The 11,820-nt window shown below is 41.4% G+C and overlaps 1 protein-coding gene across 1 annotated transcript; it reads left to right on the forward strand.

Moving 5' to 3' along the window:
- The first annotated feature begins 538 nt into the window (after positions 1-538).
- percc1 (proline and glutamate rich with coiled coil 1) lies at positions 539-2,548 on the forward strand. The gene is made up of 2 exons (XM_022212501.2): positions 539-668; positions 744-2,548. Exon 2 carries the CDS (start codon positions 759-761, stop codon positions 1,467-1,469), a length of 711 nt encoding a protein of 236 aa, XP_022068193.2. The 5' UTR covers positions 539-668; positions 744-758; the 3' UTR covers positions 1,470-2,548.
- The last annotated feature ends 9,272 nt before the right edge of the window (positions 2,549-11,820 follow it).

An 11,820-nucleotide genomic window follows, 5' to 3' on the forward strand; every position in this document is an offset into this window, starting at 1 on the left:
TAAAAACACTGTATTGAGATTAGCAAGGTATCTCCCACAAGTCTCAAGTATGACTCCCTCTAATTATCCTGTCTCACCTATTTCTCCTAGTGAATTTTAGGAGAAACATATGAGAAACCTTTAGACAAAATAGAAACTAAAATGAGGCTGACATGAGAATCTCAAATTTGTCTCCTGAGCTGTAGAAGAGCAAGCTTTGAGCAGTAAAATTTTCCTCTGGGAAGAATCACCCTTTTCTTTATAGAGAAGCAAACTTTGAGCAGTGAGATCTTTCCTCTGGGATGTTTTGTTTTCTGACAGTGCGTCATGTTTGGAGGAGTCTGACTGGGATGTGCTGATCAGAGTTCATAGTGTTCCCCCTTTAGAAGTCAAAACGGCGTGTGATTCGATTTCATGCTCTTTTATTCTTTAACTAGCCTGATAACAGGGACGGAAAAAAGCAGCGATGTGTTTGTGTGTGACAGCTCTCCATCGTCCCCTAGCAGAGCCTCCATTAGCCCCAGACCCCCTCCCCGGTTGCCCAGTGATAAAGTAAACGGAGTCTGTTTGACCAATCCGGCGTGTAAATATTTGTTCTGGAAGCTGCCTCATCCGACCCGAGAGTGCTGAGGTATAAAACCAGCCCAGGATCCATCCCAGTCCAGAGCTCAACCTGGCAGCTAGTCAAGGTACTATTGCACTCAATTTTCCACATTTGTCAAAGTGCTGTCCCGTGTGATTCTAACTTTCTCCTCATCTTGCAGGGTTTTCGGTCCAACATGGCCACAGGAGTCATCAGGAACCTGCCCATCCAGGCCTCGGCTCTGGCCTACTTCCCCATGATCTACCAGCACTCTCCATGCAAGGAGGATGAAGAAGAGAAGCTGCAGGAAGAACCAGAGGAGCGAGAGGATGAGGAAGAGGAGGAGGAGGAGGAGGAGGAGGAGGAGGATGATGAGGAGGAGTGTTTAGCTCACTACGCTCTGGACGTCACCAAGCAGCTGCTGAGGTTCGCAGACCTCATCAGCCGGGACGTCCAGCGGTATTTCGGTCGCTGCGGTGACCAGGAAGCCTGCGACATCTACAGCGACTCCGTCTCCACAACGACCAGCGGGCGTCTGCGTTACTATGACGACCTGTTGAGGATCGCAGGAAGTCCAGAGGAGCAGGAGACACACGCTGAGGATGCTAAAGGTGGCAGTAACAGCTTGGGGCCCCTGGCCGAACTGTTCGACCACAGGGGCCCGAGTCAGAGCCGAGGCCAGCCGATGATCAAGCGGCATCTCCCGCTCAGTTTCTGGACCGAACCGATGCCCTGCTGTTCCCTGGTCAGCTCCAGTAACACACCTGACGACACACACACTCACTACAGCCACAGCACACACACTCTGGACGGCACTCAGCCGGACTTCAGCGACCTGCTGGCGAACTGGGACCCGAACCCCGACCTGGGCCACACACTGACGGAGAACTCCCACATGCAGCAGTAAACAAACACACAAATAAACAGGAAAACAACAAAACGACGTGTCGAGCAGGTTTCTGTTTGCTTTAGATCGTTCAACAAACACCGTCTCAGCAGGTTTTGAGGTCAACAAGAGGAAAATCCTCCTGCTCAAAGTTTACTCCTCTATAGCTGCTTTACTGCGGATTTTCTCTCATGTGATTCTTATATTTTTCTCCTAAAATTTACCAAGAGATATCAGTGAAAAAGAAAGACAATTAGCAACATGAGTCAAATTTGATATTTAAAGGAGATAATTCGGCTAATAGATTAATTTTTTTCGCAATGTGAGCTGGATATGAGCTTTATTTTATATCAATATAATACAATCATTACACTGAATTAGAGAGGTCTTCCTAATATTTATTCAGACCTGCTTCATATAAATAAATATGCATTGATGCTTATATATGTGTATGTGTAGATTTTTGACAGTACTTTTAAATCAGTTCTGTTGTCAAAATAGATTCTTTCAGTTGAAGCTGTTGGCCAAAGTAAAGCTCGATCTGTCCCACAATGATTTTGAGAGAGTCCTGAATGCCTCCATCACATCTAGGCTAAACTACTGCAACTCTGTACATCAGTCTGGATCAGGCGTCTCTTTGTAGGCTCCAGCTGGTACAAAATGCTGCTGCCCGGCTTCTAACAGGGACAAACAAACGGGAGCACATCACTCCAGTTTTTTCGTCACTCAGCTGGCTTCCTGTCTACTTCAGAATTGTTTTTAAGATTTTATTGCTTGTTTTTAAAGTGTTAAATGGGTTGGCACCTTCTTATGTATCTGATCTTTTACATATTCATGCTCCATTTTCATAGGTCAGCTAATCAGACGATCAGAAACACATACACTTTTCTGTATCTGGACCCAGTGTGTGGAATAGCTTACCTGTTCAAATTAGAGCTGCTCAGTCTCTGGATACTTTCAAGAGTGCTGGCACCTTGATATATGACATTGCTAGTCTTACTCTGTATATTTCCTCACAGGTTATGTTTTGTTTTCTATTTTAAAATGTCAAGCACTTTGGTTGTTTTTTGAATGTGCTATAATAAACAAAGCTGACTTCATTTTATTTATCATATATACATATACAGCTCACATGTAGCTCAACTGAGATGAAAATGAGCCTGTACTTGAATTATCGCCTTTAAATCTCAAGTTTGACTCTTGTTGCTAATTGTTCTCATTTCTCATCTATATCTCCTGGTGAATTTTAGGAGAAAAATATGAGAAAAATATCAGACAAAATTGAAGCTAAAATGAAAATGAAAATTTTGTCTTCCAAGCTATCGAAGAGCAAACTTTGAGCCGTTAGATTTTCCTCTGGGATCACATATCATCCTCTTAAAACAAGACAAAGTGCTCTGAAAGCTTCCACCAGCTGCACTTGGATCAGTTTTCATAGCCCCTCTGACAACATCAAATGGCATAAATACTATGAAACAGAAATAAATATCAAGAAACTGATTAGAATTATAAGCTTTATAAACAGGAAAAGAACAAAAACAACATGTCGAGCAGTTTTCTTCTGTTTTCATTAACCCTACTGTTATATTGTGAGTCAAATTGACTCATTTTAAAGTAAAAACAATTAATGGCATACATATTTGTATACATATATTCTTCCATTTCCTGCTTTGCTCCTTGAATGTCCTCCCTTTAAAAGTCTTAATGTAATAATAAAAGCAAAAGTTGTATCTGTCAGTGCAGAAAGAATATTTCAGCCTGTTTTTTCATAAAATATTGACTTGTTTCAACTATTTGTTACAGTCAAGCTAGCTTTAAAAAGGAAAAAGAATCCTCTGTTATTAAATTATTTATAATGTTATACTGTCTTGGAATTCCTGCTCTGCTTAGTGAATTCATCTTTGATTAAATCCTTTGAGTTATATTCTCTTAAAGTGACCAAAAGAAATCAGTCAGTGCCAGAAAATTTCTCATTTTTCTTTCATTTTTGTGGCTCAAAGCTGGCGAAAGCTGTAGTTGGATGTATTTATGGTCTGAGCACCGACAGTGCCGAGGACAGGTGGTGCAAGGGCACCGACTGTCCAAGGCACCATGGTACCTAGGACCCGATTGTAACCTTAGGGTTTATTAGGGTCCGAGCACCACAAAGTGGTCCGAGGAACCTATTGTAACCCGAAGAACGATCAGGGACGGAAGTCGTGGTGCGAGGACACTCCCCCTCACTACATTATTCTTGAAATCCTAAGAATTATTAGGGTCCGAGCACCAACGGTGCCGAGGACAGGCGGTGCAAGGGCACCGACTGTCCAAGCCACTGCGGTGCCTAGGACCCTATTGAAATGCTAGGAATTATTCTTCTTCATTATACTTTCTTTGTCGGCCTGCAAAATTGTATTTTTGGCGGCCTTATCATACCCCAAAATGCATGAAAGTTGGCACGCACATTAGGACTGGTGAAAAATTTGATATTTTATGGGAGTTGCGCATGTGTGTGGCAAAAAAGGCTCCATGGCGCCTCCTGCAAAGTTGAAAAATGTGGTCATTAGGCTAACTTCCACAACATTTGATCTACAGCTACAATATTTGGAGGGCCCAGGAAACACAAAAAAGTCAATCATGACCACACTGTAAACGCAACAGGAAGTCAGTCATCTTGAATTTGCTGTAAATTCTTTGAGATTAATAACTCATCGGGGGTAAGTCCGAGAGACCTCAAATTTGGCCAGTATATGCAACAGACATTCCTGATGAAAAGCTATCAAAGCGCTCCACAAAAGACGGCGTGGCCATGGCGGCTCTGCAAATTCTTGGTCCTTCGCAATGAAACAGGAAGTGGTGTGTAACTCTTCTGAACATGCTCCAATCTGCCTGAAATTTTACATGTATGATCAGAGTCCCGCCCTGATGACATACATGTGGTTACATACATTCACAGTCATAGCTCCACCATGTGGTATCAGGAAATAGACATTTTTTTTTACACTTTGATGTACTATTCTCATGCAGGATGATCAGATTCACCTCAGATTTGGTGATAACACATTGACCCTAAACACATTGATGATGATCCCCACTGAAAATGGTCGGGGTCAAAAGGCGTGTCAGTGGCGCCACAAAAATTGAATTCTTTATATCTCAGCTGCAAATTGTGCAATCTAGACCAAATTTCACATGATGGACACCAGTCCAAGTCTGAACACATCCACACTCATGAATTTAAAAATACTTATACCGCCACCTATTGGCAGTAAAAGGTTTTGGTCACTACATTTGCGCGTCCCATTGCACTATACTTTGTCCTGTCATTCTGAAAATTGGACAGCTGAGTATTCACGCCTTGATGATGCCACAGTGTGAAGATTTGGATGATTAATAAAACTCTGTTGTCGTGGCAATGCATCATTGCGGTAACAAATAAAGTACTTTTTGACAGGTTAAAAATGCTCAAACGCTCGATAAAATTTCCACACGAAGCATTTCAGGTTTTTGGGGCATTTCACCTGATGGTGGCAAATGGCTCCACATCGCCAACTGCAAAATTTCAAACACGTACTGCGGCCAGCACATCTCACCTACAGGCATGAAATTTGGTAGGCATACGTAACTGCTCAAGACACACAAAAATGTAATTGACACCCATGCCGAAAAACAAACAGTCGTCATATTTTTGACGATTTTCGGTCATTTTTAGACATTTTCAAAAGCTATAAACTCAAACAGGGGAACACCGAGAGAGCTGAAAATTGGCTAGGATGTACAGCAGGCATGGGTGATGAAAAGTTATCAAAATGCTCCGCAAAAGTCTGATGGCCTAGAAATGGCGACCCCTGGAAAATTACAATTCGCCATGAATTCGCCATGAAACAGCAAATACTGTGTCACGAACCTGTACATGTTCCGATCTGCCTGAAACTTTACATGTGTGATAAGAGTCCAATCCTGATCACATCCATTCACCAATAAACACTCACGGTTGCAGCACCACCTGGTGGAAGGACAGGAAAGACTCTATTTCTAGCCTGAACATGTTCCCATCTGCCCTAAATTTTACGTGTGATCAGAGTCCAACCCTTATCACATTCACAACTTGACATACACTCTCCGTCGCAGCGCCACCTGGGGGACATGTGTGGACTTGCCAACCAACAAGGATGCGAGGACCTGTCCATCGCCGCTTGCAGCTTTAATTATTATTTTTTTCATCGTCCTGGAAATCGGCCTTTTTGACGCCCTTAACACACATGAAAATGCATGAAAATCGCCACACACATCAGGACCGGTGAAAAATTTGATATTTTAGGCGAATGGCTCAACTGCGCCCCCTAGAAAATTGAGAAAATTCAGCCCTCAGACAGCATTTGACCTAGACTTCTGAAATTCGGTACACATGTCTAACTTGTCAAGACGCACAAATAAGCCTCTTGGACCATTACCCATAATCCAACAGGAAGTCGGCCATTTTGAATTATGATTCATATTTTGGACAATTTTGTGTCATTTTTGGACACTTTTCAAAATCTATAAACTCAAACAGCGTAACCCTGAGAGAGCTGAAATTTGGCCTGGATGTACTCCAGTCATAGGTGATCAAAAGCTATCAAAATGCTCCGCAAAAGTCTGAGGGCATGGAAATGTCGACCCATGGAATGCGGCCATTTTGAAATGTGATTCATATTTTGTCATTTTTGGACATTTTCAAAATTATTAACTCAAACAGTGTAACCCCAACAGAGCTGAAATTTGGTCTGGATGTACACCAGTCATAGGTTATCAAAAGTTATCAAAATGGTCCGCAAAAGTCTGAGGGCGTGGCCATGGCGACCCACAGAATGCGGGCATTCTGACATATGATTCATATTTTGGGCAATTTTGTCATTTTTGGACATTTTCAAAAGCTATAAACTCAAACCCACTAACACTGAGAGAGCTCGAATTTGGCCAGGATGTACTCCAGTCATGGGTGATCAAAAGTTATCAAAACACTCCATAAAAGCCTGAGGGCATGGAAATGGTGACCCACGGAATGCGGCTATTTTGAATGCCTCGCCACGAAACAGGAAGTGCTGTCTAACTAGCCTGTACATGCTCCAAACTACTTGAAACTTTACATGTGTGATCAGAGTCCGGCCCCAATCACATCCATAGGTCGATATAAACTCAGAGTCATAGCGCCACCTGGCGGCCATTTTGAATGCCTCGCCACGAAACAGGAAGTGCTGTCGAACTAGCCTGTACATGCTACAGTCTGTCTCAAATTTTACAAGTGTCATCAGAGTCTGGCCCTAATCATATCCATGTGACACCTGGCAGCCATTTTGGATTTCTTGCCATGAAACAGGAAGTGCTGTACAACTGGCCTGTGCATGCACCAATCTGTCTGAAACTTTACATGTGTGATCAGAGTCTGGTCACAGTCACATACATAGGCCGATATACATTGACAATCATAGTGCCACCTGGTGGCCATTTCGGATGTTGTGCCATGAAACAGGAAGTTATAATAACATTAATAATTTATTTTTTCTCTATTTTGTCATGTATTTTTCAACTGAGTCAAATCCACTCAACTTCAATTTGGTTGATATGATCTCAAGTAAACAATAAAAAAAGAAGTTTTCTGAAAATTCATCAAACTGGAGTTATCTGTTTTTGCAAATGAACTCTTCATTTGTTTTACTGACGTAAAACTCATGGATAATATCACCAAAGCTTCCATGAAAATACAACAAATATATCACAGTAAAACAACGCAATAAAAGCAAAATAAAAATATCTGTGAATCCAATCACCTTTCTTTGCACGACCTCATCATGTTTCTAGACATTGTTTATAGATTTTTTTGTTGTGTGTGTTTTATTATGCATTTCATTCTGTTCTAACTCAGGGAGCAGCACCATAATCTCATTTTGTTGTTGTCTGCAGCTGTACAATGACAACATGAATCAATAAATAACTACAAACAGGAAACAAAGCTGAATAAATCTAAAATATATTCATATATTATTAATATATTAAAATAAAGATCTAACATTATATAGTTAACTGGTGGTTATGCAACAGTGCATCTTAGGCAATGTTACACTAGAATAATGTAATTAATTGTATAAAAAAGTTACTTTCTATTAAGTAAAATGCATTACTTTAAAAAAACATAGCAACTAATGTGTAATACTTTTTTTTCCAGTAATAACTCCAACACTGGTGATGATTTAGAAGATAAATGTTTCTGTGCCACTTGTGCAACAAGCTTTTATTCTATTACTGCTTTTAAATTTAACCACATCAGCATAGGAGTGTCTTTTTTCTAATCTGTTTCCAAACGTACCTCTGATGTTCTTTTGCAGCTTTTATCTGAATATCATAAGTCGGCTGTTGTTTGGAATTTCTTTGCACATTTATTGATATAAACGACCGCAGGTGCTGCAGTCAGAGATAATCCTCCTCGTTGATTTATGTCCCGTCTGGTTATAGAATGTCAGGCATCTGCTCTTTTGTAGAATAAGTTTCAGCTCTTATTAGGTTTGGACAAGTTTATTTGTTTAACAGCCGAGTAGAGCCAAAGGACACTGTAAAGGTCTGTAAAGGTGTGGTAAAGGTTAACAGCAATTTTAAAGTGTGTGTTTGTTTGTGTCGAGGTTGCTTTTCTAAGAACCCTCAGTTCTACTTCATTCTGTCGGAGGTGGACTGCTGCCCGGACAGATCTAAGAAGACCTGCTCCTTTCTCCTGGCTCTGATGCAGAAACACCAGAGATGTCGAGGTATCGACCTGGTCATTGCCCTGCATGTTTACCCGGTACACACACACACACACACACACACACACACACACACACACACACACACACACACACACACACACACACACACACACACACACACGACGTCAGTTAGTAATTAATTAAATGACGTACTGGAAACCAAACAAGATTCAACAATCACAGAATCACCTTTTAAATGTCAGTATTAGGGCTGGATTTTAACACGTTAATTTTGAATAATTAATCACAGACTGCATTGAACTTGTTGGGTGGAAATAAAACTTCTAAATGTCAGCTTGGATAAAAGTGTGGTTGTGTGGAGGTGCCCAGGTAGCTCAGCTGGTTGAGTGGGTGACCTGTAAACAGGGGTTACAGTCCTGGATGGGTTCAAATGCTTGGGTTCAGGTCCAGCTCACGGGCCTTTACTGCAGGTTGTGTCTCCATTCTTCTCCCCTACTTTCCTGTCTGTCTCTTGACTAACCTATCTAAAAAGCTTGGATTAAAGTGTGGTACTGTGCAACAAAGAATTTTCTAATCACCTCAATGCAAAACATGTAGCTGTTAGCACCAGAGCTAACGTTAGCTACGACAGTCCTGCTACTGGCAAACGGTGTAGCCATCCCATAATAGACCACTTTAGAAGACACTGATAAAAGATGTGTTTTAATTTAAGGACTGATAAATATCAGCAGCCTAAATAATATTAGGCTGTCAGGTGTAGTCTTTAATGACTTCTACTTGCGTTTCCTATTAGTGTAAAATATCAAGTACAAAGGTTCCTCATAAATGGAGACTATTATAGATGTGATTTTTTCTGAATAGATGATGCTGATACAACCCGATCTCACAAGGATTGGTGAAACTGTCACGTAAATTAATCTATGGTTTTGTGCGTAACAACACGATTTTCTCATGTTTTTCGTGCTGCATACAACGAAATTCAAACCAATGTATTTCAAGCAGAGGATATTTTGTGCCACTCAGAACGTATTTCAAACGGATGTGCTACAACCGGAAAAACTACTGCAACGACGGCTTTGATTTTATTTTTATATCTGAATCTTAATCACACACAGTGGCGTAGTCTACGTGATACACAGGTATACGCCATATACCCACTATAAATTTTCCTAATTTCCCTATACCCACTTAAAAATGCGCAAAGATACGTATACCCAGGGGTGTAAACACGCAGGTATACGCTGTATACCCACTAGAAAAGGTCCTGAATTTCCATATAACCACTTAAAAATACGCAAACATATGTGTCAGTATGTTTTTTGACATAAAGTTCACTTTCCCGTTCATAAATTCGTCTTCTCTGTGTCAGGAAGCAGTGAAGCTGGATGGGGCGGGGGAAGCGGTATGGCTGAGAACAGGGCTCACTAAAGGCCGACCGCGGTCCGCATCCGGACCCAGACGCCGTCTATATGGGTGTAAATTTGATAGGTCGCTTCTATTTTGCCGGTGCAGCTTTCCAGTGTTTGTCATTGGTCTGTCAGCTCAGAAACACACAGACCAATTATGTACGAGTTCAGGCATCCCACGTGACGCTACTCAGCCAATGACGTCGCTGAATCGCATCGCCGCTCTGCCTTCAAAAAACAGCTGAGAGATGAGCGACAAAGAGGACAGTATGGAAGTTCGGCACTTTTCAGAGTGCTTTTGTCACGGCTTCCAAAGAAAAGCCGGCTCTTTCGGCTCCCGATTTATTATTGTTTGTAGCCTCATATTTAGCCTAACCAGGCAAATATGAATCATTTGTGTTTTGACAAACACTTTTTCATTCAGTGTTTTTATGAGAAGCCTTATAATTGACTCATTTTGTGCATTTGTTTTGTTACAAAAACAGGCATTCTTACTTTTGTTTAATATTTCAATCAAATTTTTTTGCACAAAAATAAATGAACAAAACTCTGCATATGAACCCACAGGAACCAGAACAGAAACAGAACCAGACTCAGTATTCAAACAGTATAAATGTCCTCAGTGTAGGTTGACATTCAGAAAAATCAGACGCCCGAGCTTGGATGGACTGATACATTTCTTCTTTCAGTGAATATCTGCCGTGTTTTTGAAAAGATGGAAGAACTTTTCTCTCCTCCATCACCTTCACCAGGTGGGGCAGACTGAGGCCTTGTCCTGCTCCAGCTCAGTGGGTCGTCTGCTGGTTGGATGAGGGCTTCCTCTAGATATGATCCTCCATTGCCACATCAGCTGTAGGATTTCTCCTTGCAGCATCTCCTGTAGCTCTTCCATCAAAGAGCCTCCACACAGCAGAAGTTTGAGGTTCCTCCTTCACTTGGTCCTCTAATGGTGGAGGTGTCAGGCTGCTGCTGCTGCTGCTGCTGCTCTTATTCTCTGAAGTGTCTCATCAACAGCTCTGTTGTCACTGAAGGCAAGCTTCTTTAATCTAGGATCTAATCTAGAAACGAAAAAACGAAAAATTGAAATCCAAAAAACGAAATTCGGCCGTAATTTGCTTGTGTTGGTTTCGTTTTTGGTTTTGAATTGAGAAAGAAAAAAAACGTTTTTTCGTTTTTGGTTGAAAACAAAAAACGAAAACTGAGCCGTTTTTCCCTTTTTCGTTTGTTGGTTTGGTCAGACAAACAGATTGTACTTTTGGCCCCTGACCCAAGGCGGTCAGATTATAGCAAGGCTTTATTTGAACCAAAACCAGAACTAAAACCAACATAGAAAATAGAAAACTGAACTACAAGACCAATCTATTTGAAAATAACCACAAAAACCTACAACATTCCCAACTGGACAAGGTACGTTTTATCCGTTTGATTCCTGGCTATAAAAGACACAAGCAGAAACAAAAAATCAAGCCGTTTTTTCGTTTGTTCGTTTTGAGCAAAAAACAAAAAAAACAGGAAACGGTTCGTGTTTTCGTTTTTTCGTTTTGAACAAAAAACAAAAAAAAACAGGAAACCGTTCGTTTTTTCGTTTTTTCGTTTTCACCCCCAAAATGAAAATACGACTCAATATTCCGTTTCATTGGTGGGCGGGGCTTCGGAGCCTGCCGGTGCACAGTAAAGCTCCTGCCCATCACAATAAAGCTCTTGCGCTGGCATTCATAGACAGACTGACTTTCATTGTATTGCCTGCCCCCACTGCACTTCCCCTAACTCTAAATCAAAGCAAGTCGTGTACACAGTAATGACAGTCATAACCAGTGGTGTAGTCTAGTTTTTTTCTACTGGGTATACTCCAACCTCATAAACCAAAGCCAGGTCAGGTTCTCATACATGTGCGCGTGCACTCACATGTCCACGCGCGCGCGCACACACGCACACACGCAGCAGCAGCAGCTCCTTTATTTCAAACTACCAATTAGATACTTATAGACATTGTACTGACTAATGCTAGTTAGCAGTTACCTCTGGTTTACTCATGTCCAATCCCAGTTGTATTGAACAATCCAGTCCAAGTCCAGGTTATGAAAAAACAAGAATGTATTTATTTACATTGTGTCGCTGATTAATTCACAAACAAGGCTTTCAAAACAAACACAGGACGGGACACGGTAAGAAAACCGTGTGTCTCCACTGCTAACCTGGCGTTTCTTCCCATAATCTCACGTTCCGGTGAGCCAAGCTGCAGGCTCT

Source organism: Acanthochromis polyacanthus, chromosome 3 (assembly GCF_021347895.1).
Source record: "Acanthochromis polyacanthus isolate Apoly-LR-REF ecotype Palm Island chromosome 3, KAUST_Apoly_ChrSc, whole genome shotgun sequence".
NCBI classification, from domain to species: Eukaryota; Metazoa; Chordata; class Actinopteri; family Pomacentridae; genus Acanthochromis; species Acanthochromis polyacanthus.

What these genes read in the sequence shown, in the direction of transcription:
- percc1 (XM_022212501.2), top strand. Translation starts at nt 759, where the DNA reads ATGGCCACAGGAGTCATCAGGAACCTGCCCATCCAGGCCTCGGCTCTG.